The sequence below is a fragment of the Mytilus trossulus genome, chromosome 11, assembly GCF_036588685.1.
Source record: "Mytilus trossulus isolate FHL-02 chromosome 11, PNRI_Mtr1.1.1.hap1, whole genome shotgun sequence".
In the NCBI taxonomy this organism is placed as follows: Eukaryota; Metazoa; Mollusca; class Bivalvia; order Mytilida; family Mytilidae; genus Mytilus; species Mytilus trossulus.
In genome coordinates this window covers 11,136,822-11,162,537 of record NC_086383.1, presented here as the reverse complement: position 1 = coordinate 11,162,537, position 25,716 = coordinate 11,136,822, and the positions used below count along the sequence as shown (strand labels likewise).

General features: G+C 30.9%; 1 protein-coding gene across 4 annotated transcripts in view; it reads right to left on the bottom strand.

Moving 5' to 3' along the window:
* The window catches only part of LOC134690726 (sodium- and chloride-dependent taurine transporter-like), a 41,568-nt gene extending 16,548 nt beyond the window's left edge, over positions 1–25,020 (bottom strand). The window contains exons 1-4 of one of the 4 annotated variants that reach the window (XM_063550760.1): positions 24,760–25,020; positions 13,664–13,689; positions 2,133–2,313; positions 102–233 (exon numbers count right to left, since the gene is read on the bottom strand). In XM_063550760.1, the coding sequence (XP_063406830.1) occupies positions 102–233; positions 2,133–2,286 (286 nt within the window). In that variant the 5' untranslated portion in view covers positions 2,287–2,313; positions 13,664–13,689; positions 24,760–25,020. Of the gene's footprint in view, positions 1–101; positions 234–2,132; positions 2,314–10,255; positions 10,471–11,366; positions 11,486–13,663; positions 13,811–24,759 lie in introns of those variants that run through there. The other 3 variants (XM_063550759.1, XM_063550761.1, XM_063550758.1) reach the window with 3 other exon arrangements.
* Between the last annotated feature and the right edge of the window lie 696 nt (positions 25,021–25,716).

Genomic DNA, 25,716 nt, shown 5'->3' with positions numbered 1-25,716 from the left:
ATACATAACAAAATTTACAGGGTGGAGTGTAAAACAATTGCATTAATACAAATAACTAAAGGTTCAATTAACACTGTGTTTGAATGTTTTCTCAAAATTACCTTGAAATATTGGACATATTTTCCATGCATTTAGACCAGCAACGCCCATGAACTGCCCAACGCATACTTCTAAATAAAACAATGGTATTCCACCCACTATGCAACATATAAAGTACGGAATCATAAAAGCTCCTGTAAAAAACAAGTATTGTCATGAAAAAAATGTAATGAAACATTAGTCACATGTGAACATACAATTGCAAGCAAAACAAAAATCATTAAAGTTTGTTTATTATGTCCAGATATGTCAAGATTTCAGGATGTTGAGTTTTAATTATAGCCGCACGTGAATAATTGCAATTCAAATAATTTACATTTACAGCCTTATTAGATATATGATGTAACGAATTTCATTGAAAGTAAAGTTTTTCTTAAAAAATATATAAATTACCATTGAATTAAACTTGCATATGCGATACAGGATAGACGCTCAAACAAGAACGGTTCAACTTTGAAACATGTGCAGAACAATTACCTTAAGTTTTCAGTGTTTTTAAATTCTATTATCAATGAATAAACCCATCATAGATACCAGGACTATATTTTGTATATACGCCTGACGCACGTTTCGTCTATAAAAGACTCATCAGTGACGCTCGAATCCAAAAAACTTAAAAAGGCCTAATAAAGTACGAATTTGAAGAGCAATGAGGACCAAAATACCTTAAAGTTTTGCCAAATCCAGCTAATGGATTCACGCTATGTTTCAAATATATCTTTATATGAGTGTAAACGACATAGTATATTAAAAGTCAGGCCCTCTTAACACCTGTTTTATTTGAATTTTTGCGGTTGGTTATGTTTTGTTTTTGACTAAATGTTGTTACTTTTATTATTTATTCATTATCTGATGTAACCTAATACGGAAAATCAGTGTTTTACATTAGGAAGGATGAATTCAATATCGTTAAATGAAAAACAAATATGTTATTATCAGATTCATATTGAAAGAAATGAAAACTTTTTTTAAACTAAGTACGTCTAAGGTGCTTTATGAATACAGATTCATCGATCAATTTCAGAACTAAACATTAATAAAACAGTTCACAAGTACATGTGTACTAATAAGGATGTAGCTTTGAGGACGGTACTAAAAATGACACCAGCAACGTATACAAATTCATCAGCGGTCAACTTTCCCTGAGGCAGTGTGTGAATGACAAATAGATATATGTTACAAATGATGTCAGTTGCGAAGTACTGACCATTGGGCTGATATAACCCGGTGAGAATAACAACCCACTAGCAGTAGTATCATATGTGAATGCATTAACTACTTAGCGAGGTAAACGTATGCATTGGATTTGCCATTATAACCACGGGATATTGTTGTACTATTCGGTGGATTAGGTGAAAGAATATATCCTGAGTCATATTTCATATCATAATCTTGATGGATATAACAGTTAAATTATAAAATATATTTATTGATTTCCAACTTTTAATTTTTTTAATATGAAATTTACTTTAGATACTTAAATACAATATCGCAAATACACTAAAATCCGAGAAAAATCTATAACGAAAGTCCCTAATCAAATGTCAAAACCAAAAGTTCAAGCACATCAAACGAATGAATACCAACGTTCATATTCCTGACTTGCTTTTTTTTTATGCAGAAATGAATTTTACTGTATTAAGCAATGATATGCATTCAACATCTTAAAACGTATTATTCATAGTTAAAAAGTAAACTGAGCTTTTTTTACATTTACATTTACAAGTGTGAATGTATCAAAGGAATAAAAAAATATGTAAAAACGTTTATGTTTTTACTTCAATGCATTTTTTTAAAGCTTTTAATAGTTTCAAAACAAAATCGCTTTGTTTTTTTATTGAATATTATTTTTAACAATTTAAAAGTATGTAATTAAAAAAGGATAATTACGATTACAAGTTTAATCATCCAATATCTACATCAAGGCATGGTTAAATTTTCAAATACTTTATTGGTAATTGTAAGCATCAATGTTTAATAAGAACTTTGTTTAAATAAGCATCTGTTACAAATGTAAACAGTAATTTACTTACCCCCGCCGTTCTTGTAACACAAATAAGGAAAGCGCCAAACATTACCAAGTCCAACAGAAAATCCTATACATGCTAACAAAAAGTCAAAACGTTTACTCCACGTCTCTCGTTTTTTTATTCCTCCTTTTTCTTTAACATGACCACCTTCTCCCATCTTGACTCTATTGCAGATAAGTTGAATCTAAATGAAATGATAATGTGTACAATGAGACAAATTGTTGACAACTCTCATTTATAATAGAGGTTCATTCATCGTACACAACAGTAACACCTGTATTAACCGAATGTGTTATTGGCTACTGTAAAACCTGTGTACATATAGCACACTATTGATATTATACTTTGTGTACATACAATTTTTGTATATAACACTATCATTATTATAATGTTCCATCACCTCATTTAAACAGATTTTTTTTGTTACTTTGAAGACTTGTTAAATACATTTAATCAGATTTTTATTATAAAATATAATTTATGTTGTTCAAAATTATGTTGAAATAGCTTTGTGTAATCTGCAAAAGAAATCTGATAGTTTTAAAACATCTATTGAAATTAATGTTTGACATATTCGTCGGGGATCTTCATTACTTCTTATACTTTTATATTTGGTCATTGTTGAGTTGTACAGTCACCTTGAGTCTGTTTAACATATATCTAATAATTCTATGGTTCACAATCATACCACATCTCCTTATTTCTATTTCAATCTATACAATTCGTACCCTAACATGTATTGAATTGTAATTAATGTTAAAGGTCTTTAATTATACAGCTAACCAATGGAAGATGTGGAATTATATATAGACAATCAATTACAGCGCAAACATCAAATAATATCAGTGGATCGATCAATAGTTTTGTTTCAAAATAAGTAACAACACAGTCATGCATTTTCTCTCGTCTAAATATACAGTTAACAAACATTTACGTCAATATTCTTCTGAGTCATTTCGTTTGTAGTGAGAGTAACGCAAGCCGTAGATAATCAAACATATCTTGATTAGTCTACAAATCCAATGTATTATTTCAATATAATGAATGATAAGTTTTACGTTAGTTAACAAATGAACCATTATCAGAAGTTTGGTTTATATATAAAAGACAATAACAATCAAAACCAATGAGTAAGCGAAAAAAGGAAGATGTGGTGTGATTGCCAATGAGACAACTCTCCACAAGAGACTAAAATGACACAGAAATTAACAACTATAGGTCACCGTACAACCTTCAACAATGAGGAAAGCCAATACCGCATAGTCAGCTATACCAGGCCCAGAAATGACAATGTAAAACAATTCAAAGGAGAAAACTAACAGCCTTATTTATTTACAAAAATGAAAGAAATACAAATATGTAACACTTAAACAAACCACTGACTTACAGGTTCTTGACTTGAGACAGGCACACACATAACATTGGATTAAGTCTGTTTGGTATTTATCATAGACTTTTAACACATTATCGAACACTCAATGCTAAAATGGATTTTTTATAACTGTATCTTATCGACATTTACCCCACGCCTCTTTTATTCATAATGAAATAGCAATTGATCTTATTTAAATTGGATGTATTAAAAATGAGAAGATTTAAAGTATGATAAAAGACATGATAGGTACATTAAGGCTAAATTACTTTTGCGGTAAAACATGCCTATTATTTGTCAGATGTACATGAAAATTATACGAAAAGGTGTCCATGTATTTGAAATATAGCGTTTGATCTCTTACACATTTGTATTTGTATGTATCGCATGAATGTTAATAAAAACAGGTCTTTGCATCATTAAACGAAATGCACGTTGCGTGCATGCATACACCAGCAGGTTTCTAAATGATTAAACAAATTGCACTTGATTTTGATTTAAACGTTTTTCAAACTTAATTTCTGCATTCTAAATTACTGTTGCACATTTTGACATTAAAAATGCCAGTTCATATGGCTATTTTGAAATATGTGCAGTCATATTTAGATCGTTTGACCTTTAGTTAAGAAATGAGTCATTCAAAAGAATCTATAATGTGAATAATCCGTGGTTATTGGCATAAAAACTTCTTAAGTAACAATTTGTAATGCGTTGAAAATTTAAATTCGTGGTTCCCCTGTACCCACGAACTCCAATAAAGTTGGTATCCATTATTATTTTAATGACTCCACAGTACCAAAATTTTTCAAACATATTAACTATCCCACATGGTTTAGTTGAATGTTTTACAAATTGTTTTGCCGACTTCATATATCAAATATTGAAGACGACAATCGCAATTTTAAAAAAGGCACACAAAATCAACGAAACTCGCATATCATAGAATAACGATTAGAGTGTTTTGTTCTTTGAAATATACAATAGTTATGCTATAGTTTAAATATGAAAGACTTTCGCTCGATTCATTCTGCAAAATGATTAAAATAGGAATATATTCCTTATTCGTAACTTTCTAATAAGAAATGTTATCATATAAGCGATGCAATCATAGCGAGAGAAACATATAGATTAACTTAGTATTATTTGATTTGCAGTTTTTGTTATATTCTCGGATTTTGTTTCTTGCCTTGGTTTGTTAACTACAATTCCTCTCCCTTTGAACGTGATCTACCGACTAAGACCGGGTTTGAAAGAAACATGAGCAATATGACTTGTGCCACATGTGAAACAGGATCTGCTTACACTTCCGGAGCACCTGAGATCACCCCTAGGTTTTGGTAAGCTTCATGTTGCTTAAGTCTTAAATTTTCAATGTCGTGTCTAGGGTACTAGTATGTGTCTGTCTTTTTTCATTTTTAGCTGCTTTCTGTCCCTCTGGTATTTTTTGCCCCACTGTTTCTAATACTCACTTATTTGTTAAAGTTAGACATTGAATGACTGCGACTATAGTTAATTTGAACAACAGTCGAGAGTCTGACAAGAATTTTATTGATTGTGCTTGATTTATCAAAAATAATGTCTATTTAGGAAATTAAAGAACTTATACTAATATCTGTTACTTTTGAACGTTAAAGGTTGGAATATAGGCTTATTAATGTTTATTATTTCTTATTGGCGATTATCACAACTCAATTAAAATAGCAGATGATTATCTCAAAACTGAAAAAAATAAGAATGACAGGATGAGAAGTTTTTTAATAGGCATGACAGATACTATGATCATTTCCATTGCATAAACTCTGCAGTAAATCATTCCAATTATTATAATAAGTTTAAATGTTAATGAAACGAGGAGGTGTCCATTTATTTGAAATATAACGATTGATCTTATTCAAATTTGTATTTGTCTGTGTTGCATACAAACACTGGTTTTTGAATGATTGAATTAAATCCCCTTGATTTTGATTAATTTATGAATACTAAACTTATGTTGCACAGTTTGACATAAATAGGGCTATTGTGTAATGTATCCATTTATTTGAATACATTGACTGATCGTTTGACATTTTGACTGTTAAATCTTTATTTAAAGATAACTCTATAATTAAACTTTTCAAATAGGCCAGGCATTCGACATGTTATAGTCAAATACTTTACAAACCGCAATTTATACTTAGTGTTTGAAACTTTTCAAAAAGATAACAAACAACACTTATCAAGGACAAACAGTTTTAATAATTTTAATTATTTTGTTCTTTGAAATAAAAAAAAATGGAAAGCCGTTTAAAAAAACATTAGCAATATTAAAACAAAACAGGTTCATTTTTATAAACTTTTGTTGTGAATTGAAATTTAATTTTCAAAGGTAATTCATTTACGACAATATACACATTCCGGTGTACCGTGCATATACCCATGCTTTTTTATTGCTTGAATTCCCTTTGTTCTCTCTAATTGTGTTTATTGGCTAGATTTATCTGTAATTCATCAATTTACGAAATACGAAAATTTGGACACCACTGTCACCTTAAACAAAAGGTGATGGATCCCAGGGACACATTTAAACTCACAAGTCGATAATATAACTAACAACGCCATGGTTAAAAATGGAAAAGATCTACAGACAATCAAAAGTACAGAAAATACTACATAGAACACTAAAGGCTGAGCAACACAAACACCACCGAGAATGGTGGATTATCTCATTTGCTCTGGAAGTGTAAGCATGCCTGCTCGGTATGTGGCACTCATGTCTAACTTGAATAAATTTCAATATCTGGCTCTATGTGGATTATGTTTTTCAAAGGTGCAGGGATCGTTCAACAGAGGTCTAGTAAAAAATACGAAAAAGTAAATGAGAACATATGAAGACACCTTAGATATTACTATTGCATCACAATAATTCAGGGGAAATGTGTGCTTGCCTCTGATGAAACAATGTTAGATTTAAATTCTGTTGAGAAGAGCCGTAACCGACGTAACAGTATCATGCATTCAATAAGAGATTGTTATACTCCGAAAATGAATAAAGTATCGCTAGGTTTGGGATTATAAGATATATTTCGTGACTTTGTTATGTTTTTTTTCTTATTTGATGGTCCCTCGACATCTAAAATCGATCATGTGGAAATGAAAAACATGCATGTTATATACTGTTTATGACGTGTCTGACCTATATCAATTTGATGTGTTCTACATCATAACTCAGTCTGGAAAAAACATGTTTCTTTGTTAGATGTCATTGACCTCAATATATTGGTGGGTCGGAACCTTATAAGGCTTACTATGTTTTACTGTTGAAGGCCATAAGGCGACCTTTTAATTGTTTAAATCTATGAACTTTGGTCTAAGTAGGATAGTTGTCGCATCAACATAACATGGTCAGTTATTGATTGTTTTGTAGTCTGATTTTGAATGTATGTCCCCGTGTATAATCGAAATCGAATTTTCATTTCCACTACCTGTCATGTACAAGTGAGAAAGTTGTCGAAAAAAAAAAGCTGACAACAAAAATTTGATATGATAGAATATATATCACCATGACTACCAGCCGCATAATGTTTTATTCCTCACAATAAGAAAGTATTTTTGGTAAATGTACCAAACAGCTTTTTTTCATTTGAAACTAACCCTTTTATCATAACATTTTCGAATTTGAACAGTATCTTTCCATAGGCTGTTTTTCATGTATATATCGTTTCTCTCCTCAAATCGTATAATGCATCGCTTATTGTTTAGCAACAACATTATCGTTACTTCCACATGATGATATTTTTAATTTGGACCAAAAATATTTGGTCACATAAAATGGGATTCGTTCCTCTCTTTTTCTGTGATATGTTAATTGTATATCAGTTTACTTGATTAATGTCTGTCGAAAAGACGGTCCTTGGGCCGCAAGCAGGAAATATCAAAAGTTAAATACAACCACAATTATCATATTGAAGATAAATATACATATAATATGTTGTGTGAGTGCCAATAAGACAACTACCAATCTAGGTCACAATCTGTAAAATTAAAGTAAACCATAATAGGTCACAGTACTGTCTTCAATTAAAACTTTTCTTTATCCAATTTGATTATAAATGAGGATCTAAATCTGTAAAATATTAATCATTTATAAGTCTTTTTTATTGTAAAGTAATCTGTTGAAAATCAATTATCAATTCATAATGGCTAGTTGAACCACTGAATTTCGTGTCAAATCACAATCTATAGAAATTATCAATGAAGAAAAATAATGGATTTAAAAGTCTAGCCGTATACAAACTTTTTGCAAACGTCTTTTATTATACAAAAAAATTCTAATATCGGTCTATTTCAACATTGCTGATGGTGTTATAGGAGTTTATATATACACCATATTTACTATGGTACTATGGAACTACTGTACTATAAGTGTATTTATAATAGTTATACATATATGTGATGGCAAACGATATGCCACTATAACAAACAATACCATCTTTTATTTGTATAAAAAAAGCGAATTGAATATGTGGGTAGGTACAAATATAAAGAGATAGAAAGAAAATTGAAAATGGAATGGAAGGTAAACAATACTTTAAATAATTGAAACTATGCTAGAAGTTCCAATGAGGTTGTAATAGTATTTGCAGCAGATTTTAAATTTGGAAACAGGAATAAACCGGACAAAATGCATTTAAGAAATACAATTATTGTCATGTTTCACAAATGATCTAATAATAAATGGAAATTTATTTAAAAAAAAGATGCACCAGATTATCGAGATTACAAGAAATCGCACGAAGGTGTATCTCTTTATTACAATAAACGATATCTTTTCCCGTGGGATTGTCAATCTGCTCTTGTAAAATTCAATTTCGAGACGATAAAGGTTCATGAGAATTAGAACTTCGTCGAGCACGATAATGTGGTAGACATTTGTAGACAACTACAGCGTTATAGACGGATCGATTTTATTTGCATTAGTAGCGAACAACAACAACATAAGCGACTGGTAAGTATGGTTGCCCTCGCGCAGTGACTTTGATATTGAATTAATTAATGACATTCATATCAAATTCAGGAAGATGAAAAATATATAAAACAATAAAGTGGCCTCGACACATTGAAAATTCAGTCAGCTTTTAATTGATATCATCTGTGAACGTTTTACAGTCGAGGTCGGTTTTTGAATCTATATGTAAAATCAATAATTTGATGTTAGGAATTTTACAAGAGGGAAAATAATCAATCAAACAAATAATGAAATGATTAAACAGATTAAACTAATTTTCAAGAAAAATATTTATAATAAAGAAAAACCAACTGTCAATAAGATTTAAGAGTATTTTGACAAGTTAACTTGAAAGAAATAGATACAAGAGATCGTTTTTTATTAACGCAAACCATTACTCATTTTGATTTTCTTGGTAACTTCAATTGCTTGTCTATATCTTGGAAAATCAACAAAGGTACACTTCTGAAATTTTCTGATATCACCATTAATTGTAAGATAAGAGATTGATTTTAAGCAGTTATTTTACTTTTATTGGTAGATGCTTCGAAAATGTTTACACTTGTTATAGATCAACTGCAATTCTTAACATTTAAGAAATTACTATAAATGTTTCTGTCTATGAAGAAATAACATCAGAAATGTCTGGCACACTCATTAACCCGCGTAGCATGTTATTTTAAAGTATGCACCACATGTGTCATGTCATTTCGAATAATCAGAAAAAAATATAACAGTCATTCTTTATAATTCAATTCTTATACCTTTTTAAACAGGAGTTAATAATGAAAAAAGCGTTGATGACGTCACGGTCACATGAAGAATTAGAGCCCATAAACAAAACAATTTCAGTAAATCAGAACACGCGTTACATCCACAATCAAATTATTGATACATGCATTGTAAAAGTTGATTCAATACAAAATCAAATAATGATTCCTTTTTTTTTTCAATAGAGTAAACGAAATTAATTCTTTATCATGGTGGCAATTTTAATAGAGTATTGATTATTGCGGTTTGTAACTAGAAATTTATACTAGAATTTATTTCTAAAGACGGGCGCAAGATCCCAGAGGGAAATTCAAAGTCATATTATCGAGAAAAAACTGGCATAAGCTACAATGTATGAATTTGTGAAACGGATATTCCATAGCTTTAAACCAACTCGTGATAGCATGCCTAACACGTATAAGGTAAAACTTCACCATCTAGAACACATGATGAAATGGTTTTGTGTGCAGGAACCACCTATCAAGGACATCATGACAGGATATACAAGCACTGTTATCTCGTATGGACAAGGAGATAAAAACTCCGTTTGCATACTTTTCTAGACTGTTCATACATGAAATGGGAATTTCACATTTTGGAAGTCTTACTCATTCCTTTTTTGTAAAGTGTTGTTTTGAACCGACCTTCATTGGCAATGTGCTGATGTTAATCAAGATAAGAGGTAGACCTTAATGTATCTGCTTGGTTGTTTAATTTTCATAAAATATTTACAAATTATTTGACCATAATATAAAAAAGAAGATGTGGTATAATTGCCAATGGGACAACTATGCACAAAAGACCAAAATGACACAAACATTAACAACTATAGGTCACTGTACGGCCTTCAACAATGAGCAAAGCCCATACTGCATAGTCAGCTATAACAGTCCCCGATAAGATACCCTTTGACATAAACAAGAAAATTTCAAAAAAATGAACCAAACATTTAATCGAAAAAAGATTCATTTAATGTATAGCAGCTTGACGAAGACTTACTTTGTTCATTGAGAAGTCTAGTAATTCCTGAACATCAGAACGTCATTTTTACTGAGTAATCTTCCTGTAGTGTTATGTACCAAATTAAAAACTACAAGGATTACCATATATTTTTTAGAAGTATTGGTGTGCAAACACAATTGTTGACGCTTTAACTTTCTCTTATATCCGCAAATGAACGAAATCTAAAAGAACGGATATGGAACAGATAATTCTCCTCATTCCTAAACTTTTCCAATCATAAAACATTAATGTTCTGAAATCATAAGGTTATAAAAGGCTTAATTTTAAGTGAAATTAGTATCAACCTAAGCAAAAACAGTAAAAGCAAACAGACATAGTTTAAAAAAAAAACTCAATAAAAATCACAAAAAATACGAAAGAACAATGAAAAAGGTAAACAGAATTTCACCTTAGCGTTTGTTTGCATTTTTGCCTACTATAAAAAAAAAAGTGAAATCTTTGCTGTATTCAATATTACCCCTCAAATACCTTATTTAACATGTACAAAACTATTGAAAATAGCAGTAGAATTTTTTTAAAGGGTTAACAAATGTATATCAACACAAAAGATTATCCACCACAAATGATAAAGTGTCCAATTTACAATATATGTAACTGTCTGGTGCACACATACATGTGCACTTCAATACATATGGTATGCAGTGTATTGATTTCGACAACGTTAACGATAAGTGTATTGATTTTATTGAATAAAAAACACGTTGTATGTGCATGTATACTCTTTAAACCAAAATAACACAGATTTATAACTCTACATGTATGTGTACCTAACAAAAGTTCAAATTTATAAAAGCAACACATCTAATCAGTACTAAAAACTAATAAAGAATATAAAATCAATTGTAACTAACAATATAAGCCAAATTCTATTATGTAATTTACAATCTTATCGGAATTACGCAGATCTAACATAATGTTTTGTTTGCTGAATAATCATTTTTTTTTAAAACCTGATCTGTTAAATACAATGAAGCAAATATATCCCATTGATATTTAATCATTGTATAAACATTCTTCATACGTAACAGTGTTTTGATATTTGTGTTAAATGAAATAAAAACGAAGGTAACTATTAATTGTGACTCACTTTAGGTATTATTTCACTGCTGTTTCGGGTTAAGATTGCGCCTATTAACACTTTTCAACCGGCTGCATGTGTTTGCAGCTATCCTGACCCAGGAATGTGTTGTTCAGTGGTTATGAGTGTGTTTCATTCTTTTTTTTTATGAAGATTATACCATTGGCTGTCCTGTTTGAACTATTTTGCACTAAGAATTGCTAAGGCTCCGTGTTTCATACGGTACTGTGACCTTTAATTCTTTACTTTTTATACACCAGAAAGCCTTTTAACAAGTAAAGTTTAAAATCTTAAACACTTTTTAACAAAAAGACTTTTATCTTTAAGGTGTATATGTCTCTAACGAAATACAATACACGTATTAGAAAAACAAAAGTACATACACAGTCATATTTGTAATTCATAGGTAATACTCTTAATTTGTAAATAGTTATCAAAGGTACCAGGATTATAATTTAGTACGCCAGACGCGCGTTTCGTCTACATAAGACTCATCAGTGACGCTCAAATCAAAATATTTATAAAGCCAAAGAAGTACAAAGTTGAAAAGCATGGAGGATCCAAAATTCCAAAAAGTTGTGCCAAATCGTTATCTTTCTCTCAAAATGTTAGGGTTAAGAAGACGTTATTCGAAATTATGTGTGCGATATTGAAGAAGTATTGGTGACATACTGCTGTTGCCTGTTCTATGGTCGGGTTGTTGTCGCTTTGACACATTCCCCATTTCCATTCTCAATTTTATGATTGTTCGACATAGAATCTATACGAGTATGTTGATCTAGGGAGTACATATTTGAATGAAAATAGCTCCCTTATGACTGCCTCGATAACCGTTTTAAAAGATAAAAATAATATATTTCTTCCGACAGAACATACAAATAAAAGTAGTAAACCAAGTCAAGTTGTCACAATCACTGTATCATTTCAAATAAAAAGGGATTTCGTTAGTTTATATACATGTATATGTACAAGTAAAATCAGAGAATAGTAAAAAAAGTACATCTTGTAATGAAAAAGGCTCACCCTTTTCTCGCAAGCCATGCCAAACATTATCATCATGAAGTTAGACTTAATTTCTGTAATACCAGGTTCGCGGAGGCACGCATTACAACATATCGTATGAATAGAAGATGTGGTATTTTTGCCAATGAGACAACTATCCACAAAAGACTAAAATGACACAGACATTAACAACTATAAGTCACCATACGGCCTTCAACAATGAGCAAAGTCCATACCGCATATTCAGCTATAAAAGGCCCCGATAAGACAATGTTAAACAATTCAAACGAGAAAACTAACTACCTTATTTATGTAAAAGAAAAATGAACAAAAAACAAGTATGTAACACATAAACCAACTACAACCACTTAATTACAGGCTCCTGACTTGGGACAGGCACATACATAAATAATGTGGCGGGGTTAAACATGTTAGCGGGATCCCAACCATCCCCCTAACCTGGGACAGTGGTATAACAGTACAACATAAGAACGAACTTTAAAAATCGGTATCTTACAATAATGAAAAATAATAACATCTTGCGAAAAAATCGTATTTGACATTAAAATATTTTCCTATCTAACTTTTCAGGCAATTTCATTTTCTTTATCCCCAATTTGAGATAGTTCCAGTATCTCTTTGAGAATAAACAGATGTACAAAATAGAAGGTTTGTTTAATATGAAATTTTTGACCCAATATTAACACAGATGGACGATTTCAAACTAGAGTGTCTGTCAAACAAAATGTTTACATTTCACAGACGTAAACTTCCTTCTTTTAGCAGTAATAGGAGGGTTCGATGGCCTAGTTATCTTTGTAGGTACTACTGTTATCACTAGCTAGTAAACACGGAGGTTAGGAGCTTGAACCCCGCGGGTGCACTCGACTCGAGTCTTGATTGACTTGGATTAATTTTCCGTTTTCCTATCGAAGGTCCGTGGTTTTCCCTTAGCACTCAGGCCTCCCACACCAATACAAACTAATCCAAAAGCGGTGCTGAAACGTGGCTTTAAAATACACAACAAAAAGTAGCAGTAACACTACCACCAACGCCTACCGAGGAACTAGACCACCGTTGAAACACGACCAATGCAACTTTATGTGATCGTGATTAATTATTTTATAAAATATATTTATAAACCGCTTTATGACGTTATTGACATAAACATTGTAATGATCACATCGTATATCATTGCTCCTATAGGACGTCTTTTGTGCTATTTACATGAACAATGTATGCCATATTTTGTTAAAAAGATTCACTTGTCATCAGGTACTTATAGGGCAATAGTATTTACTCACCAAACTTCTGTAGGACTCCTTTTAGACTGAAAAATATAAATCCCTCAGGTTAATAACGATGTTCACATGTTCTTTTTCAATCACACCAAGAAGCATGTGTCAAACAATTCTTTCAACTGGAATATGTAATTGAAATCAACAATTGAATGAAATGAAAGGCTTTGAAAATGATTTATTTCACAATACAAGTACGTAATACTTAGACATATATACATTACATACATACTTCATACACATGATTTCATGTGATATAGTTAATACATAATCATTAACAAGGGATTTCATTTTTTTCGTTTGCTTTCTTTTCTTTGTCTAATCTAAATCTGAATTAATGCACAAACCCCTATATCTATACCCTCATATGCATGTTTATTTTGTAAAACAAATGAAATTAAGTTGCATGCTGCGTTTTATTTTTTTAGCGCGTTATCTCAACATGTACCAAATAATAACGTCCCTTGGCCATTTATGATATTATGTAATAGTGGAGACATTATAAATGAATAAAGTGTTTTCAGTGTATATAAAGCTGTCATTAATCAATACAAATATTTAACGAAAAGGATTTGTTAAACTAAATTCTCATATAAAATAACACATTATATTTTTAAACATTCATTCAACAAAACCTTGAATTTTTCGGAGTACTTAACTAAAGATTTGTAACCTTAAAAAAAGATCACCAGTACCATATTTTACAAAACCTTTCGGACTTTTAGATGGGCAAAACTCTTCAACCTGGTACTTTTTATGGACGTTTTCATATATTTGTTTCGAGCGTCACTGATGAGTACAAACATTTAACCCTGATATCTATGTTTCCTTTATTTTTACTTGTTTTGTACACATACGAAAAGCACATTCTGTTTGCAAAATTTTAAAATGAATGGCACGGCTAATAAATCGTAATGAGTTTACGACAATATTGTGCTTGCCTTTATTTTAAACAATTTTTTTTTAAACTTTACCTTTTAGACAAAGCACTATGTGATTGGTTAAATCTAAAGTATTATTTTAAAGGTATAAACATTTTTACCAAAATCTATTTCGCCGTTGAAAGTTAACAACCAAGTCATTAACATTATAATGCTTTTTAAACATCTACAAAAAAGTCAATAATGTGTATATAAGTTTGAATAATCTTTAAAGCCGGATACATTTTTACAAAATTAAACTTCTTACTCTGTATTCAATTTTCTATAGAGAATAAAATGTCATCACTCAGGAAGATGACAGATATATACATAGTTCAATGTTTTAACGTTGTAACCATAATTTTTAACATCAAGGTTGCAAATGAAATAAAAAAACATTTTTCCCGAACCTGGAATGTACATCATTAGATATGTATATATCATGCATGAAACACGATATGAGATAAACAAAGGAGTAGGTCCGGAAAGGACCGATTTTTGCCTCAAATTTCAATTTCATCTGATGAAAGATTTTGACCACTTTTTAAACACTTAAGTGTCTACTTCAAATGATTCAATTAATTTATGTGAAAGATTTTAACTTATTTACTCATTAAAAATGAACCGAGTCAGGCTCAAATATGAAAAATCTACCAATTATGCGAAAAAATGTCACTTTTCAGATGTTTTTTGTCAGAAACGAAAGTGGCCGCATCCGTGTTCATCCTCAATCTTTATATATGTTATGTATTATCATCAAATACAACTTCCATTTCAATATTTTGGATGAACACGAATGCGGCCACTTTCGTTTTACAAGGAAACCGTCTAAAATTTAACAAAAATGCTGGAATTGTGAAGATTTCAGTAATTTAGCATGACTTAATTGTGCTAGTAATCGATATATGTGCATTGTATTGTCAAAAACAGTCCATATTTATGTAGCAGAACCATTATACTATCCAATAAATGACTAATAGTTTACATTTTTACAATTTTGTAAAACTGCTATATTTTGGGGCCAAAAAGAGCTTTTACTGAACCTACTCCTTTAATACAAAAAAAAAGATAAAAAAAATCAAGTATCATTTCCGACACATTTTAGGTATTCAAGTTCATCAATGAGATATAAGCCTCGTGATGTTTATGCAATCATGACTCGTGTTATTTTTCCGCTTTACAATGCTGTGTAAACAGGAAAATGTTTTATACATTATTATTGTATAATCATATTGTAAGACCCCAGATATTCACAAGATCTTACAATTATGTTTGCGTACTTTTTGATGTCATCTGCTCAGGTCAGATGAGTTTTTTGTTGTTATGTTTGATAAACTATTTATCGATTATAGTATGTTTAAGTATCAGCTCTTAAAAGCTACATGCACTAGTATGTAATTTAATAGAAAAACAACAGACAATGTCAATTCGGAACGTATTTAAAATCTACGGAAACGATTGCAAGTAAAAAACTTGTACAGCGCTTGTTCAGTTATACTGTAAACAAACTAAATTTCGCGAGCGATTTATTTTCGCGACTTTCGCGAGTAGAAAAATAACGCAAAATTAAATCGTCTCGAAAAGGAATAACTTGGATCTTTCCCTATTAAACTACATTAAGTAAATAAAAAAATCGAGAAGTTAAATCTACGCAAAACTGACTATCTGGGTATAAACGCGAAATAAAGTATCCGCGAAAATAAGTTGGTTTACAGTAGTTATCACATGAAGACGCGGTTTGTCAGTGTAAGATCACCCCGATGGCTGAAGGCCATTGGGTGATCTCACACTGACACCTCGAATCCAAATAAGATACTTTTTTACTATTATGCATCACAGCTGTGTTGAGTGATATAAAAAAACATTTACCATAATGATTGAAAAAATGTAGTTTTGAATGCCACACAACCGTTCTAATATACTGAATATATAACTATAAAATATTTACCATTTATAAAACCCGAACACGATGTTTAAATATGAAACGATGTCAACTCGTCCCACTGGTAAATCGGTCCAACACCAAATCGCCACATTCTAAAACAATCACCCCATTCTTGTTTACCAACTCGCCCCACTTATGAAAGGTTTAGAATCCCATTGAATAAAGGTCTGCCAACGCCCCCAACTTTTATTTTTTTTTATCCACGATGAATTAAGTCGTGACGATTTAGCCCACTTATCAAAGACAGTCATCATTTATATTTCTAGGGTGAGGCGCTAATTAACAATGTGGGGCGAGTTGGTGAAAAGGTAGGGCGATTTGCCAGTGGTGCGAGCTATCTTGTTTCCTTTATGTAAGTACAATATGTTACCATACTGAAAATATGTTTCCAGTCGTCCTGGTGTAAAGGTTTGTTGAGTTTATGCTAAATGTATTGAGTTCGAATCCCATCATAGACACTGGTTTTTTTTCAACACAAATTTTGAAAGTTAGTCTTTTCCGTATACATAGTTCTAAGTTGTATTGTGAATTTAACATTCCCACCAAAACGTTACAGAAAAATGAAAAGCATGCAGAACAAGGAAACTCTGGGCTGATCTTGTAGGGGTGATCCGGCTCAGATCACCCCTGGTAGAAGCAAGGAGCTGCATGGAATGTGAAATCTCTTATCCATCTGCACGACTGAAAACTCCTAACATTTATTGTTAATCTGTTAATTTGTTCATTTTCTTGTTCTCAACATGCTTGAATAAGCCGATAAGAACACAAAAATCAATCGAACAATCTAAATCTGTTTCAGCGTATATTTATATTTTTATCTTACATTTGAAACATCATTTATAGAAACAAATCGGTAATATGATGTAAAAAAGTTTAAGTTCTGCTTGAAGTCAATGTGAGCTCTGTGAGTATCACTGTAATCTCCAGCCATTGGAATATCAGACAAATACAACAGCACATGTTCTGTTCGAATCATTAAAAGGTTCTGCTATGTATTGACTAGTTAAACTAATAGAAACCATGACCTATTGTTTCATCTCACGTTGTTTTACTATTAATCATCTGATATGTTATCGAATCTCAGAGTGCATATCATTACTTGTGTAATGAAGCAACTTAAAATAATGACATCATGTTTTATTTCAGCTTAAATAATACTTTGGGTGCTTTATGAGTGGACGGTTTGGCCAGCCAAAAAAAACAAGATTGTTCTAAGTAAAGATTATGGAAGTTGTTAGCATATAGTCCGTCTTAATGTATGTTGGCGTTTGTCAATTGATTCTGTTGTTTCATCTTATAGTTGATTTGTTTCCCTCAGTTTTGGTTTGCGACCAGGATTTGTTTCCGTTAAATCAATTTATGACTTACACAGCGGTATACTACTATTGCCTTTATTTCTCAAATTATATTTTGTTTTGTAACCTTTCAAATCAGTTGATAGTTGAACGTTATGCATTTTCATTACCAAAAACTATATTTCTACACAATCATATTCAACAGAAATTTTATTTTTCAGCCAAGTGATATTTTTGAATGCATAATTGCAAATGCATAGACTGTAACTCATTTAAAGCCTTCTTCTGTCTTGAAGGTACACATGCTAGATATATTTACTTCACGGTTTAGACACCGTAAATACACTCATCATATAAGATGAAGATACTCAGATTAAAATTTTGTATTTGCGTCAGATGCACGTTTTGTCACCAACATGTCCAACTGAGGAGCCAACGGTGACGCTCTAATACAAAGAAGTTTTAAAAAAAAAGGCCACAAAAAGGTACATAGTTGAAAAGCTTTAAGGACCAAACGTTCCCAAAAAGTTTTGTCAATAAATCAGACGTACTCGGTACATTTTAATTCGGTGGATGCCGTTTGTTGCTGTGTTACATATTAGTTTTTCGCTTAATTGTTTGTATATAACTTAGACTGCTATTTGTATCGTTTGAATAGTTTTAAATTTGCATTTAGGGGGTCCCTTATCGCTTTTTATGCAGTTTGAACTGACTTTTTACTTGTTTTGCTTTATAAATATTTTGATATGATCGTCACTGATGAGTCTTATGTAGACGAAACGCGTGTCTGGCGTACTAAATTATAACCCTGGTAACTTTAATAACTATTTACACCACTGTGTCGATGCCACTGGTGGAGGACGTTTCGTCCCCGAGGGTATCACCAGCCTAGTAGTCAACACTTCGGTGTTGACATGAATATCAATAATGTGGTAATTTTTATATATTTCATGTTTACAAAACTTGGAATTTTTCGAAACACTAAGGATGTTCTTATCCCAGGCATATATAACCTTAGCCGTATTTGGCATAACTTTTTGGAATTTTGGATCCTCAATGCTCTTAAACTTTCTACTTGTTTGGCTTAAAAAAAATTTTGATATGAGCGTCACTGATGAGTCTTATGTAGACGAAACGCGCGTCTGGCGTACTAAATTATAATCCTGGTAACTTTGTTAAATATTGTCATTATTTAAGGCCGTTAAGTGACCTATAGTTGACTATTTCTGTGTTATTTGGTCACTTGAGAAGAGTTGTCTGATTGGCGATCATACCACATCTTCTTTGTTATAATGAACATGATCTTAAACTTTAATAAATAAAATAACTGTAAGACACTCATTTTAACATTAAGAAAACAAGGATACTGTAAGATAGAGAATATACATTATTTCAAATTAAATAAATAGTAAATAACACATTGGAATGATCAGCTAAATTTATCTGACAAAACGTCTACTCTAATGTGCTACTATATCCACTTGTGATCATAATCTGTATTCACAAAAAAAAACTTAGATTTTTTCCAAAACCATCAGAACATTTGAAATCAAGATTCATCTATAAATAACCACATATCGAATAAGAATCTGTTTTTAGTAACAAGGTGAATACCGGAATTTGCTTACACTTATTATAAACACACACAAATAATTGCGTACTATCCACAACACCGTGATGAAATGATCAAATCTGTAATATCCTACTTCACTAAATCTAATTAGTCTCAACGTTATCGACCGGTTGTACGTATTTCAATTGAACCACTCGCGCCCCTTTTTGTACGTAACAAAGAACCCTTGTTTTATATGTTGCGAAATATGTAAATCTTTCTTATTCATGTGTACTTATTTCGTTCTTTTTCGTAATTTTATCCCTTTCTGTCTTTCTTTTTATCTCTTCCATGTCTTCATTGGGACTTTTGTATAAACTTTTATTTATATCTATTTACATATTGACTTCGGTGGTGAAATCATGCATTTTTCCGGTCATTGATTACACTCACTGTTCATGCAAGCAAAATCTAATAATTTGTTTCTGTTTCATATAAATACCCAATCTCCACGGGACAAAAATGAATTTATCAAGCATGTTTCGTGTGTACATTTCAAAATATGCACATGTTGCGTGGGTGAATATATTAGTAAATCAATGCATGACCAACCCTTCTTTTTAAAAGATAAAGTCTAAGATTTCATTGAGAAAAATCATCTCTCTGAACGAGATTGATATTATTGATGTATTGTCTGAAATCACGTTACTAATTAATACCAGATATATATTAAGGCATGAATTTCCATTCGAACTATACGTATAACACATTTTTTCTCGATAAAAATGCTATTATTGCATTATAATCAGTCTTTACCTGCTACTTAACAAAACAGTATACCTTCTAACTAAAATAAATTAATTGCAAAGCAATAAATATTACTTACTACCAGATGTATGAGATTAAAGCGTAATGCGATTTATCACTGAAGTGAGTAGTTTTGCTTTTACTATATATAATGATGACAATCATATGTAGATTTATCAAATAGATATGTACCAGAGACTTGAATGACACAACTATGATCCGGTTGATATCATAATATTATAAAAATCTACTTATGATAAATATCAAAATACGAGGATTAAATATAGTTGTGAATGAAAAAGCTATGTACCAACGTTCAAATCGCGACAATGCGCGACGAAATAAGCAATTACATGTCATTTCACGGCTTTATGCAAAAAGGAAAACCGCTTTCGTTTTGTCCGTAAAACAAAGCCGACATACAAAATAGAATAGAATTAAAAGGGAATACTAACTGTCTAACATATATAAAGGCAGCAGTAGTATACCGCTGTTCGAAAGTCATCAATCGATTAAACAATTCTGGGTTACAAACCAAAACTAAGGGAAACACATCAGCTACAAGAGGAATTCTTTAATTAATGATAAAACATCTATGGCGGACATGAACCAACGAATTCCAACTAATTACAGTCTGACCATTCACAGGCTATAATAGAATAATATATTACATTGAACATTTACTACAAATGGTCAGGACTTTAAAAGGGAAGTAGCCTTTTAAAATTATGAAACTGTATGACTTATACAAACAATTGAATACATATTTCTTGGCACATTCAGGATTTTCCTTATCAAAGTCATATGATCGTTTAAATTTTACAACAGCGTAATGCTATATAATGGATTTTAATGGCTACGTTTGACTTTAGCACACATATACATAAATTCTTGTCGAGGAAACGTCTCTAATATATCTAACTTAAAGAAATGTACTGCTATTCAAAATGTCGTATTCGGGACATCTTTTTCGTATGTAATGAAATTAACCTAGACAATTTATCAACCCCAATGCACTAATGCAATGAAAAATCGATAATTCACGAAAATGTAAACAAATGTGAAAAGATTATAGTATTAATCAATTCTGAAAGAATACAACTTATTCTCCAAATTATTTTACATTTGTTCTGACGAGCTTTTAATCAATAAATGAATACACATGGGTTATATAGATAAAAACAACTTAAAGTTTACATCTCTGGTTAATCTCTTTTATTTTTGCGCTCAGTTATTCTTTATAAATTGTTAACCATCAGGTACCGATCTGTTAAGTTTGTCAGAAAGTCGTGAAAGTTAATTTTTTTTTCTTTCTAAAATTACAATAAGCAGAAACTGATTCATATGTCTCTATAGACTTACCATATTAGTTTTCGTTCCTGTTGAGAACATTTGTATACTATCGGTTATTAAGAATACAAACTTACAATATCAGTATATTTTTTTCGTCTTTAACGAGAGCTAACTTATATTTGAATGTTAGTTTAACACAAATGTGTTTAGTTTTATGAATTTAAAGTCGAACAGGACGTGTCCAGTCACCCAAAATATGTTCTGATAACCTATTTGAATTGATATAGCCCAAATAAACAAAATAAAAATGTAAAGTGTAAAAAGTGAATTTTGTTTGTCAACAAAAATAGTAAAAGTACATTTGTTAAGATTATAAAAAGCATCTCTTAACACCTTTTAAAGAAAGTGTATAAAGTGCCAATTTCAGCAATAAAAATATCTATCTCCAGGGGGTATCCAGAAGAGAAAAAAAGACTATTTATGCTGTTGGGTAGATTTGGAAAAAAAAATAGGAATCCTTAGTATATCGCTTCTTTCATTTACATATTTGACTTGGCTTTTTCATTTTTTTTTTAATTATTTTAGTGCAATATCACATTGAATAGTTTTAAGAAAGGTTTTTTAGTATCAGCTTTTCTTTGGCATTTGAGTCAAATAGTGTGTTTTGATCATTAAACATACAAATTCTTGCAAACTTTGGTTTCTGTCTTTAGCCAAAATATCGATACTTTTCTAGGACATTCTGGATTTCATGAATTATCCAGTTTGACCAACTTTATAACTACATGTAATACTGTGGATTCATTTTTTTTCGTTCGATACCAATTCTTCGGATTTCGTGGGTTCGTGTTAACCACGAATTCAAATATTCAACGAATCGCAAATTTTCCATAAACTTGTATGCTGACTCTAGCAAAACCACGAAATTAAATATCCACGAAAGTGTAATTTTTCCTCAATCAACGAAAAGTGGTACCCACGAAAATAAATAAATCCACAGTATGTTGTTACAATTATTTTTTCTATTCAAAAATTGAATGAATTATACAACTTGACCATAAGCATTAAATATTCTTTCACACCTTAATACCACGCTTATATCTTTTTTGAAACGTTAAAACAGAAACAAATAATAGTTTTTTTTTCAACTCCTTGAACTCTCGCAGTTAAAAGGTCCAAACCATAATTTAGATCTTCAAACGTTTTCCCCTATGATCATATAGATTTACTCTCGTTGGACACACATACATTAAAAGGGTTATATTCATTTTATGTACATTTTTGTTTACTTTCAACATAATAGTCAAGTATTACAAGGTCAAACATTTTGTATTCTGAATTAAGTCAATACATTCCAATTTGTAAACTATGTGCAAGGTAAATACAATACAGATTGTTCCCTATTGTTTACATATGATAATAAGATGGAAGCATGACCTTGGTTTAATCATAGATATGTTTATACTAGTAATGTGTTTGTAACAGTTTCATTAACGATCTTAAACCGTCCGTGATATGAGACAGATTTGAAACAATATGTTACTGCTAAGCGTAAAGCATTTAGACAGAATTGGTAAATACTATTGCGCAAATAACTTTCTAAAGAAACATCCGTCTTAAAGCTTGAACGAATTTACTATTTTCGTGCAATATTTGGTACTGTTTTCAACTTATAATTTCAATGAAGCTGCATTTTTTGTCTTCGGTATATATTAAATGTAATGAAATCTAGAACTAACCATCGCAGATGCTCTCATTTTTTTAAATATGAATTAATGCTTACATGTGCTTGCTATTTCAGTCTTTAATCATGTCTGTCGTTTTTTTATTTGCAATTGGTTTTTTTTAATTGTGAATGAGTCTCTTTAGACATTGTAAAATTAACCCTCAGATTAATAATAACAAATCATATGTTTATGAAATAAATTGATTCAATTGATAAAAACCCACCATGATGTACGGTTTAAAAGTATTTTTGAAATTTAGCCATATCAATGAACTTTCATTTTCTCAAGCGTCATATGTATATATCATTTAGAAGATAAATTTTGAAATAAAACTCGCCAACGCTGCAAATACTTCAAGTATACATTTAAACCTTCCTACACAAACATCGTAAAGTTCAAAGTCTTTTTTTAAAACATATCTCAATACAAAAGCGTACCGTGATTCGCATATCTGTCCTTATCTGTATTTTATTGTTGAAGAAACAATATATCAAATAGGCTTGGTTTGTTAAATATATTCATTGATAGTTTATACGACATCAATGTAACTTTGAAACGATTGTAAAGATAACTGAATTACATTTTATATAGTTTACATTAGTTACAGCGTGACAGTATCGGTATTTAATTTGTCTTTATTTATAGTCAGACTTTTAAGCTTATCCTTTTACAACTACAAATATATCGAATTATAATGAAAACTCAATATGGAAAGTTTTTTTTATCAAATGGCAAAATTAAAGCTCAAACACATCAAACGAAAGAAGTATAATTGTATTATTCCTAACGGGGTAAATGTATTTCTTATGTAGAAAATTGCGGGTTACTCCTGATTTGATGGCTTGCCCAATCTATAACTTGTATAAAAAAAAAAACGCGCTGAGTTCCATTAGACTGACAGCTTTGTTCATTTAAAAACGTCAGAAAATATGGTGTATAGTCAACATTGTATTATCATCTGTATCACTATAAGTGCACGTGTAGGGTACAAGGTTAACATAAGAACAGTATTTACGTAGATTGGAGAAGAATAATTTAACAAAAATGTTTCAATACATCTTATCGCTATTTGGAAATCAGATATTTCCTATCATGACATCAAAATTTCAATAAACTTTCATGATGTCCAGTAAAGGCGAACATATACCGATTGTGTGTATCGGAAGTAAACAGAAGTACTATTAAAATCAAATGTGTTGTTATTATCATATTGGTTTATTTATTTAACTTACTGTAAGATTCAAAAGCAGCCTTTAAAAAAAATGTGTTACTAATTATGTCTGTTTGTTTTATTTTACGCATCTTTGTCAATATAATAGAATTTGATGCGACTGTTATGCAAGTTAGAGGTTAAGCTAGTTATAAAACAAGGCTTAATCTTCAAGTTTTTCCTTCATAAATTGTATGTTCCAAGTCATGAATTTTAAAGTTGTTATCGAATCGTTTATTTTAGGTTTTGATGTTGCCAATTAAAGAGGGAATTTCCCCCTTTGAATATTCCTTAAAATTTTATATTTTTACCATTTTACATTTGAAAACATTGCAAACAAATAAAATACTTACCTCGTGAACTTTTTACTTGTTTTTGTTGTTTATTGGTGGGATTATAATCAATGTCATTGCTCATTATACATCCGTTTTGAAATTTAGATCCAAAGTGGGAACTTTTTTGTCAAGCAAATTGTATATCAATATGGTGCTGTTTGGGTTTTTCAACTTTTAAGTAACATTAAATATTTCCAATCGGAATTATCGATCCACATTGGTAAAGATAGTAGCTCATTTAAATGACGGTCAATGTATATAGAACGATTTGATCGTAATTTAAAATACCTAATGTTCCTATTCAATTTAATGATAAAGCTTAGATACTGACAAACAAATAATGGCAGTTAAACGGCAATCATGGGTAGGGCCTTTGTTTCGTAAACTTTTAAAGATTATGATTTTTAAAAGCAGTGATTCCTGTTTAGGGTCAATTGAGTCCGAATATTCAAACCAATATAGATAAGAGTGACTACCCATAAAGCTGTCGCATTGTATCGCATTGATCATGTTGGTCTACGAAGACGGAGACATTTTTTTATTAACCAACCGATAACAGTTATGTTTAATATTGTAGACGGGTGGGAATTGCAAGCCTATAATATCAATGAAAATAAAAACATAACACACAACCATCACACTGAACAGCCCTATAGTATTTTATTAAACTATACTTCCTATTACTTGTTATTAAAGGTACCAGGATTAAAATTTAGTACGCCAGACGCGCGTTTCGTCTACACAAAACTCATCACTGACGCTCATATTATATAAAGCCAAACAAGTACAAAGTTGAAGAGCATTGAGGATCCAAAGTTCCAAAAAGCTGTGCCAAATACGGGTAAGGTAATCTATGTCTGGAATAAGATCAAAAAGGCATTACGCCTTGTTTGGATTTTCGGTCCCAATTTAAAATAAATATTGAAAACAACCTGCGTCTTGAAATGAATATTTGGTTGGGGTAATTGAATATTG